The sequence below is a fragment of the Coturnix japonica genome, chromosome 15 (genome assembly GCF_054131305.1).
Source record: "Coturnix japonica strain WE chromosome 15, WE-NBRP24, whole genome shotgun sequence".
In the NCBI taxonomy this organism is placed as follows: domain Eukaryota; kingdom Metazoa; phylum Chordata; class Aves; order Galliformes; family Phasianidae; genus Coturnix; species Coturnix japonica.
This window is the reverse complement of record NC_140677.1, coordinates 1,761,002-1,778,354: the sequence shown is the minus strand read 5'-3', so window position 1 is coordinate 1,778,354 and position 17,353 is coordinate 1,761,002. Positions and strand designations below refer to the sequence as shown.

General features: G+C 44.6%; 1 protein-coding gene across 20 annotated transcripts in view; it reads left to right on the top strand.

Annotated features, from left to right (window-relative positions):
* The window catches only part of ITPR1 (inositol 1,4,5-trisphosphate receptor type 1), a 148,517-nt gene that overhangs the window by 5,573 nt on the left and 125,591 nt on the right, over positions 1-17,353 (top strand). For 12 of the 20 annotated variants that reach the window (XR_014934536.1, XR_014934535.1, XM_085516103.1 and 9 more), the window contains exons 2-4: positions 5,322-5,429; positions 6,507-6,617; positions 9,153-9,223. Coding sequence is in view for 18 of the 20 variants with exons in the window: in XM_085516103.1 (XP_085372229.1) it covers positions 5,338-5,429; positions 6,507-6,617; positions 9,153-9,223 (274 nt within the window). In the remaining 2 variants the exon portion in view is untranslated. The remainder of the gene's footprint in view (positions 1-5,321; positions 5,430-6,506; positions 6,618-9,152; positions 9,224-17,353) is intronic. The other 8 variants (XM_085516109.1, XM_085516119.1, XM_085516118.1 and 5 more) reach the window with 1 other exon arrangement.

The window sequence follows — 17,353 nt, the reverse complement described above, 5'->3', positions numbered from 1 at the left end:
AAGTCATTACAAAAGTGTGTCTTAGGAGCAACACTGGATTGAGGCTATAGGTCCATCTTAGGTGAGTAAGATCTGCTGGGTGCACCTCTGACCAAGTCTTTGTGATGGTGGTGGTGCCTGCCAAGTGAGGGGACTCTTCATATGCATGGCAGTGGCTTTTGCCATTAAACAGCCCTTTATTTGCTTTCTAACTTTTGTTGCCTCCACTCTTAAAAACTGGATTTCTTCTCAGTTAAAAACCAAACTTAAGCTTTGGCTGTGGAGCTTCCTGTGTCTGCAGGAGTAATGTGAAGCAGTTCGGCACAGTTTGAGATCTGATTCTTACCTAAACAATCTAAATAGGGAGGAAGACTTGGATGAAGTGCTGCCCCAGTTTCTGAAAAGTGCATATAAAATCACACGTCTCTATTTAATCGAGCAATAAACCACAGTGCAAATATGATAATAGAGAACTGAGCACATCATGGGACCACAAGGCACAGTGAGGAGCTTTCTTGTTCAAAATAAACATTATTAGAGTCATCTTCAAAAGATTAAGTCATTTGCGTCGCAGTTGCTGGAAATCCACTGTCAGCGATGAGACTTACTGGGTCTTGTTTATTTTACAAATAGGATTTGCAGTCATAGGTTAGAGCATTAAAATCCCACACAAAGCAGATGCGTGAGATGTGGCATCAGCAAAATAGCTTGAGATTCTTTGAGAAGCCTTTCAGTGCTCAGCTGCTGGAGGCGAGGAACAGCATCGTGCAGGAGTTTCGTTTCAGTGGTTCCCATCTGTAAGGAGGAACTTCAGCCAGGGCCTTGACTCCTGCTCATGGAAAACAAACCTCCAGCATTGCTCTGAAGCCGGCTTTCTTCTGAGTGTGGAGATAGGGATGAGTGATGGGAGGAATTAGTGTGATATGTTTACAAAGATGTTGCATTTCCTACTCAGAGATCTTCAAAAAGCAGATGTCTCATTAAGGTATTTGATATGTAACAGTCAGTTTGATTTCAAGTGTTTTCACTGCTAATTCTGCTTTAACTGCCGTTATGAAGTGTGTTTGCATGGGAACATGAGTTGAAATCTCCCAGCTGAGTTTCAGTGACAGTATCAGACTTGCTGCGGCTGAATCAAGGTCGTTGGGCTGAGCACACAGCCTGCCTGTGTTGCTTCTACTTGTTGACATCCACTGCGTGCACTGCAGCTCATTTTTAGGGTGTGCAAGATGGAATCTGTACAGATGTGACCAAAAATGGGCCCTGTGATTCCTACAGTTGCTGACCCAGCACAGACCAGGCATCAAAGCAGCACAGAGCAGCAGGGCAGTGCTCATGCTAAAGCTCCAGAGGTGTTCCTTTTGATTTACTTTGCTTCCTGGATGTAGTTAATGTGCTCTCATATCCAGTCCAATGCATCAAAGCTATGGGAGGGCAGAATGACTTTGAGAGGCACACTTTGCCGTTCTGGTGAGACCCTGTGGGCTTCTGGATTTGTTATCTGGGGTATCTTCTTAAATAGGGACTTAGTTTTGTTTTCCTGTGCAGACAAATTGTGCTTAAAGCATATCTGAAGACACGCTGGCTTTTACGTAGGCAGGGTGAAGTCATTGCCTACGTAATTAGAATTTAAGCTGTCAGGGCTTAAGAAGAAAAACAATAGGAAGTGTTCATCTTTGAGGTGGTTTTCTGTGCTCGTGGGTACATACAGCTGACTTCCCAGTACAACAGCCTGCCTCTAGATCATATTCCATTTCTTATCTTAAGCATTGCAAAGTTTGTCAATATTCCTTCTTTTCCCCCAAAACAGAAAAGCTTTTGTCTCCTTTAACACCTCATGTTGCTGCTGCCCTCCATGCAGCCATCTGCATTACTGACACGTGTCTGGAGAAACCCAGCTCACCTTTTGTGTGCCTGTATGCCCGCATTGCCGCCCTGTCATCTCCTGACCTTCCATTTGTTTAGGAGTTTTACTTCAGCTTTGATGACGACACAGCAGCACTGCCAGGAATTGGTTCCACGCAGCACCAATGCTGCCCTTGGGGTCCTCCTCTCTAGTAACAATCAATGGCTCTTGGCACTGGCATATCTAAAATAAATAAACTGCGGAGTGAGGTTTATGTTTACCTACAGAGCACAATTGCTTTTTGAGCAGTGATTTTGCTTTCAACACCACCATGGGCTGTGCACACAGGAATCCCCATCCCTTGTTCCTCGAGGGTCACTGCTGCCAGCCCACACCTGGTGCTGTGGATCCCATGTGTGGGAAGGTTCACTGTGTGTATGGCTGTGTATGGCTCAATGCCTTTCTTGTAGTGAGGAGCCCAAAACTGACCACAATACTCGAGATGCGGCCTCACCAGAGCTGAGTACAGATGGATGATCACCTCTCTGCTCCTGCTGGCCACACTATTTCTTATACAGGCCAAGATGCTGTTGGCCTTCTTGGCCACCTGGGCACACTGTCGGCTCATGTTCAGCCGAGCATCAGCTAACACCACCAAGTCCCTTTCCTCTTCACAGTCATCCAGCCTCTTTTCCCCAAGCCTATAGCGCTGCATGGGGTTATTTTGGCCAAAGTGCAGGACCTGGCACTTGGCCTTGTTGAACCTCATCCCATTAACCTCAGCCCAGCTTTCAGCCTATCCAGATCCCTCTGGAGGGCCTCCCTACCCTCAGGCAGATCAATTCCACCTCCCAACTTGGTGTCATCTGCGAACTTACTTAGCGTGCACTCAATTCCCTCATCCAGGTCATCAGTGAAGATGTTACACAAGATGGGCCCTAGAACTGACCCCTGGAGGACACCGCTTGTAATGGGTTGCCAGCAGGACTTAACTCCATTAACCACTACCCTCTGGGCACAACCCTCCAGCCAGTTTAATGCAAACAATTGATTAACCAGTGGACTAATTCTGTTAGGTGTCACTAGTCCTTGGGAGGAAGCTAGGAGAGCAGCTTACAACTAAACAGAGCTGCTTTGGAAATGATTCCCTTCATGTGTGACCATGATGTGGGTCACTCAGCCCCTCGCCCCACCTGCTGGAGCCTGGGGGGAAATGCTGGGTGCTATGGGATATTGTTACTGTGATGCCAAAATCACATTGCACGTCCTTAGGCCTGCTTCTGTTCAGTGCTCTGGGATATCAGGGTTTTTTCACTGGGGAAAAATGTCTTTTCTAGTGGGAATCAGTAATTTCAACCTGCATGTTTTCTTGGAAACTGCTTTGGCAAACAACTGCCTCTTCCAAAGGGAAACAATGCAGTCCTGGAAAGTAATTCCTGCTGAAAGGGATTCTTACCTGCAGTCGTAAAACGCAGGAGTTAAGAGCTAGAAATGCAGTGTGTAGTGATGCTGTAATGTTCCACACACCCAAGGCTCCGAAGTATCAGAAATCAGTGCAGGGTATGAGCTGAGCAGGCGTTGTGTCCCCAGAAGTGTCACAATTTCTCTGGGCTACTTCTTGCCTGGAGATGGATGCCCCATCCCTGCAGGCATTCAAGGCCAGGCTGGATGTGGCTCTGGGCAGCCTGGGCTGCTGGTTGGTGACCCTGCACACAGCAGGGCATTGGAACGAGATGATCGTTGTGGTCCTTTTCAACCCAGTCTGTTCTGTGAACTGGGCTCTGTAGCATATGCAGTGGCTGAAGGATTTGGCACTAAGCAAGCAACCTGAAGCCAAATCCATTGCTTCTGTGCATGCAGGTTGGATTTTGGAGGAGCTGAGATTTCTCACTCTGAATGTGATCTTGGCCTGTTCTCCTTTGGGTTTGGGTTTTTCATTTTGGCTTAATGACTGTGTTTATTGCCCCCCACCCCGATGCTTTGGGGCCAGGCAGTGAGGAGGGGTGGCTGTTTGCAGCTTTGCAGAAGAGAAGTGCAGCCCTTGGTTTTTACCAGCACCCTGATATCTGCTGTGTGTTACCAGCATTAACTTTTAAATCCCCCAAATCTGCCCTCATTGATCTCCAGCCTTGCTTAATAAACTTGAGCCTTACACCTTTGGTAAACAAGATAATGCTCGGTGAAAAAGAATATTTATCCCACGCACATGTCAGGGCTGAGCTCTATAACAAGCGTAATTTCCTGCTGTGTATCTCCTGATGGTAGATCACTTGGAGTTGATTTTGGTGTGTCGTGCTTGATGTGAGGGAGGGTGAACGTGTTTGCAGTTATTTTCCCTTGCAGTCCTGTGCTCTGCCCTTCGGAGCATCGCCGGCCCGCAGGAGTGAGCGGCTCAGGGTGATCCGGTGCTGCCTGCTGGTAGGAGCATTGTGTGCAGAGAGCTTAACTCAGGGTTTTGAGGTTGGTGATCAAAAGCCACAGCTTAGGAACGTCTCCAAGAAACCCGCAAATGGCTTTTGAAAAGACATCTTTGAAAATCTCTCTGGTTGGGCTTCTTTTTTATCAGGGCTCCTGTTGTTTGTCTCTCTCTGTTGCTGTGGCAGATGGAAACTTGCTGTTCTGTATTTGTTTAAATGACAGGTGAGTCCTGTGCTGTTTAGCCCAGGATTTGGGGCTTTGAAGAAAATGATGGTGTTCTTAGTGCTGCAGAAACTGATGAGGCTGAGTCGTGGCTCTTCTGTCTCACATTTGTTTTTAAACAGGATTGGATGTTCCTCGCTTCACAGGGATTTGGCTTCTTGATGTGTTGTTTAAAGTATTTGTCTCTGAAAAATCTTAAGCTTTACATTTTCAGATGTGAAATCCATTGTTGGGCATATTGAGTGGGTCTTGCTGTAATGCCCTATTTGAAGCAGCAGCTCTGGATGCATGGCTCATCCCAGCATTCCTGTGGCTGACAGAAGCTGTTCCCTTCCAACTCCAACGATTTCTATGGTTTTATGAATCATGGCACTGTTTTACATTACTATTCCTGTGAGTGCTATTTCAGCGTACCAGAGGACCTTTAAATACACTCATACCTACCTCTCATTGTGGCGGAAGTGTTTAAGCAGAGATATGGGTTGTAATACAGATGGTACAAGGAATGGAGCTTAAACCAAAGAATTCTTCTTCCCTTTTTCCTCTTGCATGCGAAGAGGCATGGAAACATGCCTGGCGTGAAGTATCTGAACATCTGTGGGGTAGGATATGGCTTCTAGGGAAACAACCCATGCTGCATGGGGTGCCAGGAGCCTGCTGTTTTTGCCTAGCTTATTTTTCTAAGCAAGCACTTTGGCCTGCTGTGTTATCCTTGATACCTGAAATTCCAACGTGGGAGCTTGTCCCGTTTTCCAGCCAAATAAACACAAAGGGTCCTATTGTTGTAACCTCCAGTGATTTGTATGGAGAATTCATTCTACCTAGTAAGTAGTAATGTTTTTCTTTATTCTTCTAGGGGCTCTAAGCCAGAGATGACCGACAAGATGTCGAGCTTCCTTCATATTGGAGATATTTGTTCTCTCTATGCAGAGGGCTCAACCAATGGATTTATTAGCACTTTGGGGTAAGAACAGCTGTTCTCTTGTACAAAACATATATAAGAGCTCAATCAGCTGTCACGGGCCTGATTTCCAGGCAATGCTGGGCAAAACCAAGTTGTGTTCTGTACAGATTTTGCCCTAAATTTAAAAATGGCCTGAAAGAAATATGGCAAGTTAGATTTTCTGGGAGGAAGAAGGACATGTCAATGACTGTGGTATGGTTTTATTGTACTTGGTGGGGAGGAAGAAGGTTTCCAAGGTGAAGCTGTGGGTAGAGGGAGTGAATGAAAGTAACTGATTTTCATGTTGTCTGTCCCATGTCCATCTGTGTGTCCTGTCCCTTCCTGCCCACCCCAGTCAGGAACAAATAAGCCCCCGTGCTGATTGGAGCAAAGAAGATAGCAATGTATGTGTAGGCATTGGAAAAACAAAATTGAAAACCCTGAGCCAAACTGTTCGTACACCGCCGAGTTACCGCTATGACTAGTTGTGTCTTGTCCTATGGTGTTTGAGGTTTCTCATACAAACAAAATTGTACTTCTTCAGTCAGAGGAGAACACTTTCAGTCTTTAGCATTGGCAACAGCCAGCCGCCCAGGAGCTGCACTGGGAGCTGAGCTGTGCCTGCTCCTGTGCCCTGAGCTTCCTCACACAGCTCCTCTGTGCTGTCTTCTGCAAAGCCATCTGAGCAGGTGCTCTGTAGGAGAGTGCCTGCTGAGCAGGAAGACATGCATCCCACCTCATTCAACAGAAGGTAGTCCTTCACATAGGAAGGCTTTGCAGAGAAACCACAGAATTGAAATTTAGCTTTGACACGAGTGACAGGGTTATGTTTGATTCTGCTCAACTGCTGCTTAAGAGAAATCTCTCTGAATGTTGGAAGCTGGCAGTGGAGCTGTGTATGAGTTTGGAAGAGCTTCCAGGGGCTGGATGAGATGCAGACACATCTGCCACCTGGTTTTAAAGCAGTGGGAAATTAGTGGGAGGGAAATAGTGTGGCACATTGCTGTGTTCTTCAATAATGAGTAGCAAAGAAGCAACCAGAAAGCTTGGTGACGTGGTGAGTGGGCACACACACAACATGCTCTTTCTCATTTCCAGTAGCCGTAAGGGCCTCAGGGTGGGTACAGTGACAGCAAATTTTTTGATGCCTACTGTCCAGATGCATCTGATAAATGAAGCTCCCAAGCAGGGTACAAAGACAGCATCCTGGTAAGTCTCTCAGCAGGAAACAATGGGCTGGAATCTCATCACAGTGACTCCAAACTAACTTGTAGGTTTAGTCCTCTAGCTATTAGGATTCTGGAAAATAAGGGGGCAGAGAAGGAAGCAGACACTGAAGATGCACCATGATCTATTATAGGAAAGAGAAGAAAATATGGGATGCTGCCAGAAGGGAAAGAAGGTATGATAAAAGCGAGGGGATGTAGTAAGTAGGGTTGATTGAATAGTATTTGGCAAATGTATTTGACAAATTTCCCAGGTACTCGTCAAATATGAGATGCACACTGCAGTATTCGATCGGCTGCGTAACTGGCCAAATACTATCTGCTGAAAACTGGCAAAACAAACTGAGCGATACTATACATTTGGCTTTTTTTATTCCTAGTATTGAAGCAAGTTTGGCAGTAGATAATTCCAAAACAAGTAGAAAGTTGTTATGTTTAATCCTATACAGTGCATGATGAACATTATGCAGTGGCTGTGGCTTTTGATGGCATTGCTGAGCAGATATTTTTCACCATGGGTAGTCCTTTCAGACACTACAGGCCCGAAGCACCTATTTGTTTTAGGCTTGATGAGATGTTCCAATGGCAGATTTAAAGACCCCTCAGCATGACAAGCATCCTCGTTGATTCAATTAGTACTGTTTTAAGGTAACAGCATTACAGAATGGCCACACATCTTCTGAGCCTAATTTGAGCCAGAAATCCCAATTGCTATGTGAAACATGAAATGCATTATCATCTTAATAAGCCTACATAATCAAATTAGTTTTGTCCCATATTTAATTTGGTCTTTGTCCTGGAGAAAATTAAAGAACCAAAGAGAAGATTCAGTGTAATTGTGCTTTATACCATGTGGAGTTCTGACAGTCTTATGTCATAACGATGTGTAATGACTTGTTCATGTGGCTAATGAAGGTTAAGAAACAGATACTGCTCTACATTCTAATGTCATTTTAGCTGTAACTCTCTTTGAAGAGTGTTCCTATTTAATATACCTATGACGTGACTGTTGCTTAATCAGGACTTTACCTTTGCTGTTTCCCAAACTCAGTGCTGTCATCACTATGATTGCTATATATCCTCTTCTGTGTTTTGCACCCTGTAAAGTTATTTTCTTAGTAATTTGGGAAGCTCCTCTTTACTTTCAATTGAATCTCAGGATAAGAGGGATACACTGCACTGAGAGTAACTGTATGGGGGTTATCAGAGTAACCCATTTGCCTTGCAATACGTTTTGGCCATTCATTCACTAGAAGCAGGTGTTTCAGTGAGCTCAGTGCTGTCATTCTTGTTGGAGCACGTGCATGTTTGTATAATACTGAGTAGGGAGAAAATCCATGGGGAAAAAACTTACTCTGAATGTTTGCATTTGCAAATCTTAGATGTGTAGAACTGTCGAGTCCACTTAGTCTCTCTGATCTCTTAATTCTTATGCACTTCTTGACTTTCCGTAACTGCTGTCTCCAGATGCTCCCTGCATGTAACCGGCCTCTGCAAGGAACAACTCTCATATTCTAGACCTCAGTCTCTTTTTCAAGTTGATTCTGCATGAGAATGGGCCTCTCAAACCTCTAAGACCTCAGAGTTTTACGTTCTACTTCTGTGTAGAAAGCCTCTTTGACAGATTGGTTTCAAGGGGCCAAATTGTATAGCTGAACATCAAATTAGAAACAACAAACTATTTGGTCACGGTTACATTCCTCGCAATTTGGAAATATTGTTTGATAACGGAGCAGTTCCGTGTTGTTACAAAGCATGCTAAGAACAGAGCAGTGATGACAAGTGTATCTTAAATGTTTAATGTACTCTGTGGGCTTTGCATTGACCCTCCAGGTTTTTGGTTGTTTTTGTTTGTTTGGTTGGTTTTTTGCTAATGTGTGTTCACAGGAGAAGCTCTATGCTGGCATTTCCTATTAAAATCTCTCGGGTTCACTAATCCAACTCATTTCCTTTCTGCTAAAGCAGGAGGAGGTTAGTTTGCCCTTCTGATTTAGCTCGTGTTTATGGCTGGTAAGCTGGACGGTATATTTATGCCTTCCTATCTCCTGGGGGTCAATTTTTACTGTGGCAGTTGATGCTTCTGCCTTTTTTGATACTTGAGGAGTGTTGTGTAATTAGTGTCCAGTTCACCCGGTCATATTGTCCTGTTCTGTCTCTTAATGCAAACACGATTACACCATTATTCAAATCTGTCCAAGAGGCAATAATTGTTTTAAGGCTGTTTCTCACTCAACTAGAATATGGGCTGTTCTGTCTGCACCTCAAGGAGGGGACATAAAGCAGATGCAGTTTACAGGAGCAATTACTTACTTATTGTCCCACCTATCTAGAAGCATAGCTCTGGGCAGCAGTAGAAATTAGCTGCATGCTTCTTAGAGAGATTTGGCATTTGGGCAATGTCTTCTGCGGAAGTGGCCACTTGGATATTTATTGTGGATAAACCATTTTGGTTTTGCTAGCAAGGATGTAAGCTATTGCAAAGGAAAAGAATCTTACTTGATCTCTCATTTCTTTGCAGCCTTGTGGATGACCGGTGTGTTGTACAGCCAGAAGCAGGTGACCTTAATAACCCACCCAAAAAGTTCAGAGGTGAGTTCACTAGGCAGTTTGTTACCACCCGGGTGGAAGAAGTCCTTCGTTTTGTGCAAACTGTTTCTGAGCATCTCACTTTCCATAGAGTATTTTAGTGTTGCTGTCTTTCACAAAGGGCAACTCATAAGGGGGGTGGAAAAAATATGTGTGTGAATGTCTGTGAATCGAATTGTGTTGTGGGATGTGAAGGCTCTGTGAGAGCTGGCTGCAAATGGGGTCTGGCTTTCACATCTGTCCTACCAGGATGTCCCTGTAAGTTTCAGTTCTCTTTCCAGAGAGTGATTTAGACACTGATGGTTCAGGTATTGAAGAGGCAACCTGAAGGAACTTTAACAATCAGTGTTAAGCTCTCCAGAACAAGGATGATGATATTACATGATCTGGAGCACTAACCAGGCAACCAAATCAATAAACAAATCCAGATCTGACTGAGATAACTGGGCGTAGAAGAGACTGGGGACAAGGTGGGGGCTGGAAGAGACAGAGAAGGGGTGGTGAGAGAGAAAAGCAATTATTTCTAGCATGGTTTAGGAACTGCAAGTACAAAGAAACATTTGTTTGGCATAAAATGTTGTTGGACGTTGTAAAAGTTCTCATGTTACTTATAATTTATACATTGAGAAAGAATGGTATGAACCTTTTCCAACCTTTGTAGTCGCTTCACTAAAGCTTTCATGGGGAAGTTTATGCTTAATGGTAAATGGCAACAGAAGTCATAAAATTTTAGCAGGCATTTCAGTTCATTGTGTGCTCTGTAAGCGTGGCTCAAGTTAAAAACGCTTTCTGCACTAATATATTTGGAAGAAATAATGGTGAAATTTATCTCACCATCGTTAACACAAGTGGAAAATGTCCCATTTTTATGATGAAGCGGAGGCACTCAGGTACATGTTGGGATGTTGTCTGTGACAGAGTCAGGAACTACATCCATGTCTCTTCAGTCCATGTGTTTTAAGGGCACCTTCCTTGCAAACAGAACACAGCCTTTCCTAAGGTGTTTGTCTGAACAGCATCACTTACTTTGGGGGTATAAAGCTACAGTGGGCATCTGGTGAATGCAATTCATCAATCCTAGAATTTTGTTCCCATGTACTTGAGGTTTCAGGCTCTTTTGCTTTGGGAAGGTCTGAGGAGAGGTGGGACCTTGGTGTGAGCTGAAATTGGTGTGAAATGCTGGCAGCAGTAATGAGGAATAACTTCTGGAGATCTTGGTAGTGCAGGACCAAAGTGAATCAAATGTCTGTGACTGATGTTATAGCTTTGGAAAGGCACAGTACTGGAAAAGTGCTCTGTGCTATGACCTGGCTTTTGGTGCCCTGAGATCCTCCTTGCAATGAGCTGTGCTTGAAGTTTGCTGTGTTTGTGTGTTAGTCAGTCACTCCTTGTAGAATGCTGACTTTGGGTTGGGCTGAGAGCATGGTGAGGGAAGCCCAGAGATCATAGGAGCGATGGAGCCAGTCAGCCTGCTTCAGGGAAACAGAGGTGTCCTGAGGACACCAGGGCTGCTTTCATTGTCAGAGCTGTGGTAAAAATAGGAGAGATTGTCTGCTGGTCATGGGAAGGGATGGAGTGCTGGAGGCTAAGTGAAGAGGGATGAAGTTCAGGTTGGGTTTGGGGCACAGAGTAGGAGCATAATGGGAGGAAAAAGAAGGGCAGAAAGAAATAGAGGGCATGTTAGATGGAAAAACTTGAAGAACCAAGCTGGAAAGCAGTAATAGGCTTTAAAACTCAAAAGAAAGTTATTAGTTCAACCCACTGAAGTTGCAATGGTGGTTTACCAGTAGTTGTTGCACGTATTAAGTGCTATTATGTCTTCTGTCCTTAGAATATTACAAGAATGCTTGGAGGCGTGCGGGCTCATTTTTCTCCCTTCCTTTTTCCACCCCTCCTGATGCAGACAGCACCCAACGTGGTTTGAGGTTGGGTGGTGATTACAGTCTGTATGATTTCAATGATGGTTTCTTTCTCTCTGGCTTTCAGGACCACTTTAAATGATGCTGTGGTTTGGTTTGTTTGTGTTTTGTTTGGGTTTAGTTTTCCTTTCTTTTTTTTTTCAAGTCCAGTGCATTTCTGTCCCTTTTTTATCTTCAGCTCCAACTAATTCCATTGAAAACCCCCTAAATCTCCTTGCAAAACATAGGACTCAAGAGTTACATTCACTAGTGTTTCTTTCTAAAAATGTTGATATGAAAATTCATGGGGAAGTAAATGGTTTGTGTGAATACAGTGTGTGCAGATGAGAGTCCTGGAAGAAATCCTAGTTGTGGAAGTCTCCAAAAAAAGTAAGTGTGACAATTCTTTACGTATCTGCAGCACTTAAAACAAAAAAAGGCATTTTACTTATTTTATACTGATGGAATTGGTGCTCTGTCTGTGAGTATGACTGTACATCTTAGCAGTGATTATAAATGAACGTGCCTGGGATATGCGTGGATTTATGTGGAAAGTATGAATTGAGCTGACCCTCCAGTCAGGTTAAAAGCAGCACAGTATTTCATTGGGAATGATTTGTGCTTAGATGCACAGAGGTAGATTGCTGCTTTGCAAATGAAACGGGTCAGACCTGACAACAGTGGCAAAGCAGAAGCAGGGCCTGGGGCCAATGGACCGGGGCTGCAGCTGCTGGATATGCTCTGTTTGTACTTTCATTTGTGTTCTTTTTGTATGGGAGCGTAGCAGTGTGCTAAGCCCAATGTGTTTGCTTGATGCGAGACTGGTGCTGCAATGAGGCAGCCCGTCTGCCAGCAGTTTGTCACAGCTCTGTGTTTGGGACACAGTGTCTGCTGGGCCCTGCAGTGCTGCAGTGGCTGCAGGAATTGGGATGCTGACGGGTTAACTCCTCCAGCAGCCACCTCCTTCCAGAGCGCTGTTTTAGTAGTTGCTGGGCAACACGCTTTTTTTGGCAAGATGTTCAAGGAATGAACCCATATCTCTTAGACTTAAAATACCCTCATGGAGAAGCAGAAGATGAGTGATTCAAATTCTGTTTGTTCTTTTGATCCTAATCCATACTGTATGCTCTTTGTGAGCACCCCTGTCAGGAAGCAACTGCCCTGCTTGTCTAGCACTGCTATGGCTGATGCTGGGGTCAGGGGCTTCAAACTGCAAGTTTACCTTCAGCATGGGCACGACCCGGGCTCTGCAGAGAGGCTTTAAAACAGAAATAGTGTGTGTGTGTATGTGTGTGTGCTCATCCCAATTCTTCTGATGGATGTCTCTTAAATTTGCACTGTGCTCTGCACTGGTTGAAGTCAGTGCTCCTCCATTGCAGAAATGTTTTGAGGGCTGTTTTGTTCTTAGCTTTGCCATTAGCAGTGTGAAGGAGAGCATGGAAATTATGCAGTACTGATACAGGCAATGGGGTTGGATGATTTATGTGTGTGCTTCTTTATTTACCCCTGTTCAACTGATGCAGGCTGGTTTGTCGCTCAGATTTAGAACTGAGGCTGAGGGAATTGGCAGTTAGAGGGTCGTGTACTCAGCTTTCCCAAATACTTTACAATGTGAAAAAATCAAGCTAAAACAAATACCCAGACTCCTCTTTCTCTTAGCAGTGCAAAAACAATAGCAGTGTGTGGAAGTGCACTTGTTGGGTGGTAGGGTAGGTCAGCACTGTCCTGTACTCATCACGAATTTTCACAAGTATAAGCCCCTAAGTATCGTGTGCTTGGCTTCAGATAAGTGTGCTGCCTGAAATCCTATTGCTCCCCACGTACCTGTACGTGTTGTTCTGTGTCTAGTCTGCTGGAAGCCATTATATCAGCTCAGATTGCTTTTTAAACTTTGGTGTAGAATAGTCTGAAGTGGGTGAATCATGTGTGTGCTGCCTGAGTTTGGGGTGGGTGCTCTGCAGAGTGGGGCAGGTTCCAGGGATGACTGTGAGGCAAGAAATGTTCTGTATATGGCTGCATGGCCAGGCTCAACTGTCTTTTTCTCTTTGAATGAGAGACGACTTGTAGTGCCTGTGAAATGTGTGTATATTAACTGAAAGACATCCTTAAAATGCTTGAACTCTTGTCTTTATACATGGCTGCCTTGAAGAGCAGTGTGTAGGATGCTATGGAGCTGTGACTCCTCTGTTCTGTGCTGTCCAGCTCAGACTAAAATGCATGTGCTGAGTGGGACCAAGTGGGACAGCAGCAGTGAGCACCTGCTTATCTGACTGCTGTGTTTTTCCAAAGAGGCAAACACCATGCAAAGAAGAACTGATGCTCAGGGTGCTGATAAGATGTAGTGGAAAATCAAAAGAAACTTCAAGGTTAGTGTGATGGATGAGGGAAAGAGGGAAAATAGTCTAATATTGTTCCTGTAACATCTTGAAAACTAAAGTATTGGTCATTTATTTCTGGACGGGTATATCTTATAGAAGGAGGATACTGTTAAATATCTGAAATCCATTTTGATGAGGGATCCTTTAGTGTGAGTTGAGGTGTTTATATAACTGTACCAGAAAACTGCCAACTGTGAGTACGCATTTGAATTTGATGCCCTTTATCTGATCAAGAAATCCTGAGTGCTGCCTCTAAAATGTGAATTTTTAGCCCGCTGCATCCTACATACAAGCAGATGTTAGAGACAATTGTCACAGTGGCATTTAGAGCTTTCAAAAAACTGGAAAGACAGAAACGTTGCCTTTTTGCACAGAGGAATCTGCTGAAGCTTGGAAGGTTCTGAGAAGGAATCCAAACTGAGAGCTGCTATAGCTCATGCAGGAGCACACTCGACATCCTCCCACCCTTCTCAGGCAGGAGGCAGGCAAGGTGCTGTGCTTTCCCGAACACCTTGTTCCCAAACATCTGCTGTATCCTATTGCTGGGCTACCAAGGCCAAAGTGGAGGAAAGGTCTGTGTGGTACAGCTAAAAAGAGAGTCTTTAATTTGGCACAAGAAAAGAGCTGTAGGCACTGAACAGGAAGAGGAGATGGGGCTGCTCGGGTTCTGAGGCACACACTGAGCACTGGCTGTGCCGAGTTTGCGTGCTGGTCTGTGCTTAGTGTGCTGTGGTTAAGTAGCTGGCTGCCAGCTTCTGGGGTAAGTGCTTTCATCTTAGATGCTTTGCATCTAGATGAAGGGAGAGCGAAGCCCCTTTGAAATATAAAGTGGCCATTAATATGGTTAACTGGAATTCTGTGTGTGGATGCACAGTCTGTTGGCTCAGGTACTGCGACTGAATGGGGAGAGTTGGATTGTGAGATCCCAGTGTGAAGTTTTATGATGTCTTCATTTACCCATCTAAATAATGTGGGGATAGGTTCTCTACTGCTGAAGCAGTAGATGGGGGAGCTGGGCAGTGCAGTGACCACATACTGAAAATGAGAAATAAGCAGAGTTCTGGTAAAAATGCTCATTCTTTCTCAACAGCTTACAGGTCAGAGCTTTTTTTCCCTGTGGAAAGCTCAGCCTGTTTCAGGTAGGATCAAGGGAGGCATTGCCAAAAGGCAGTGCTTAGCTATTAAGTAGAACAGTGCTGTTAATAAACCTAGCCCCAACCTTGTAGACAAAAGAATACTGTGGCTTTGTTGCCATAGTTTCAGTGCAAAATCTGACCTTAGCTACAATAACATTCGGTTAGAAAGAACTAGCTAATCAGTTTTCTAAAATTAGTGTGTTCCCTAGTACATAAGCCAGTATGAACAGGATATTTAATGAAATATTATACTTAGTCACAAGAGCCCAAGGGAGTGAAATGCCTTGATGAATTGTGGGGGTGGGGTGACATTGGTACATATCTTTTAATATAACAAAGTTATTAAAATTTGTGGCTTGATTAAAATTTAGGGTATTTCAACAGTTGTGTTCCATGTACTTCACTCTGCTTCTTCTAAAACCTTTTGTTCTGTTCCGTAAACTGTGAAGACTGAGATGCTGGTGGCCTTCATCCATATTGAGAATCCATGTGCCGCTGCCAGAGGACTTTCAGGGAAACTGCAGAGCTACTGCCAGCACTTCTGGCTGGGAGAACCTGAGTGCTCTACAGGTGGACGGGTTTTATTCACACAGAAGGGTGCAAATACTCCAGCAGATGGATGGAGTCATCAGCGAGAATTATGTGGGAAAGAGCTGTGTATGTATTGGAAGAGAAAAAGGTGTTAGATACGAGACCAGCCCTTCCCCAGCTGGTTAGAGTGAAGCTTTCTTATGTGTAAGTTGTTGGGTTTTTTGAGTATAAATATGAAAAAAATGCAGATCTGGGGGAGTTTAACCAAACTGGTGGTATCTCTGCAGCTGTAAGTCTGGGAAGTAATGCTGGCAGTGCTTCAGTTTGTCTGAGAGCAGCCAGAATGAGAACGGTGAGGCCTTGGATGGGTGTAGCAAGCCATAAAAATGGGCTGTAGTGAAAACCAGACCTTGTTCAGGTATCTACAGTGAGCAGCCTTTGACACCTGCATCTTCCTCTGTTCCCATATTGCTGCTGGAGACTGGATGCTCTTTCATTTCCATTGCAGGATTTGGGCTCCTCTTTCAGGATGGTCCTGCCATTCAAACTTGCCTCTGTGCTCATCACCAGGTTAAAGCAGAAGCAGCGCCTGGAGTTATTTGGGGAAGTGCAGCTGAGGTGGAAGCCTACCCAGCTGCTGGGGAGCTGCTCTGCCCCTGCAGCACACAGGGATGCTGAGTGTGTGAGCTCTTCCTAACTGCTGTCCCCTTGCTGTGAAAGTCAGAGCCTTTTAGGCTATCATGTCTCACAGGAACGTTTCAGATACTGGAATAGCCATTACAGATTGACTGATGCTAAATGCAGCGTTCCTGGAAAATTTTATTCTAATGAAATGTGTATTATTCAGTCCATTAAGAGATACTTAGATTACAGTAAACGCTTCGTATCTAGTTTGTGAAAATATTTGGTGCTGAGTTCTCACATTGCCAATTACTGCTTTTTCATTATGTAACTTCCAGAAGTTCAGGGAAAGCATAACTCCTTGTGTTTCAGGTGAGGAGGAATCTTTCCATAGCTCTCAGTCCAATGTTTAGAGTAAGAAATTGCTTCCACGCTCCGTGGCCGGTAGAGAAGCAGTGACACTGCTCAAAGCGCTGCTGCAAGATTTGCTCCTGCTTTAGCTGGAACAGATTATCTCTGGTTCAGATTTTATTAAGGGTACAAAACGCTTTGCTATGCGAAAACAATCTGGTAGCACTTAAACCTTGTATTCAGTGAATGTCAGCCCTTCTGCTTGTTGAAGTTAAAAATTATACAAGGGAAAAAATAAGCACAGGACTTGTAGGCATGAGGAAGTGAGAGCTGGATGAGAGAGTAGCCGTCCTGAAAAGGAAAAAATATTGGCTGTATCCACAGAAATCGTTCCCCCTCCAAAGCAGCACGTGTTCCCCAGCCAGCACCAGCTAACTTTAACCAGCCCGGGGAGGCAGGGTTTGAGAGGGACAGTGCCCTGCAGCCTTTGGGACAGGGGTACGAGCAGAGTTGTTTGTGTTAGGGATTCCAGCCCATGACTACTCCTTAGGCTGGAAAGCTGGGACTTGTTTTCTAAGAAACAAGAATAAATCTCAGTATTATTAGAATGTAATCAGTCTCTCTGTGCAAAGAGGAAATGTTTGCTTCCCTCCCTGCAAACTACACAGTGAATTTGTTAGAGCCCGAACGTGCTGGGAGACTGAGTGCATCCTGAGAGGACCGAGCTGGAGTTATGGCTCACCTCAGAAGGCAGAGATGGCAGTACAGATCTGATGAATGCTCTGTCAGCCCTGTGTACAGATTTGGATTAATCAGCACCAAAGGTTTCAGGGCAGGATTGAGGAGCAATGCAGTGAATTTATGGTGGCACAGCTCGAGTCTTGGCTGTCTGTGCTGAAGCCAAATTCCAGCATTCTTCTGCTCTTTCCCGTAGATGCTCCTGTCCAAGGCATCCAGCTGCCTTTCTCCATTCATATCTCAACTTCAGTATTGAGCAAAAGTTGTATCTTGGAGTTTGTTGGCTTCTGAAGTGCATTGAACAGGCTGATTAAAAGGCAAGTATGTGATCCCATAGTTGTGTGATCACAGCAGGACAACACTGGAAAGCCAATAAAATTTGTAGTACTGGACCGTGGGAGGAACTTGGTTACTGAGGTTTTCTGGGAAACAATAATTGTGCACCATCAGTGGGGGCTGCGGCAGCATCTGGGGCTGCAG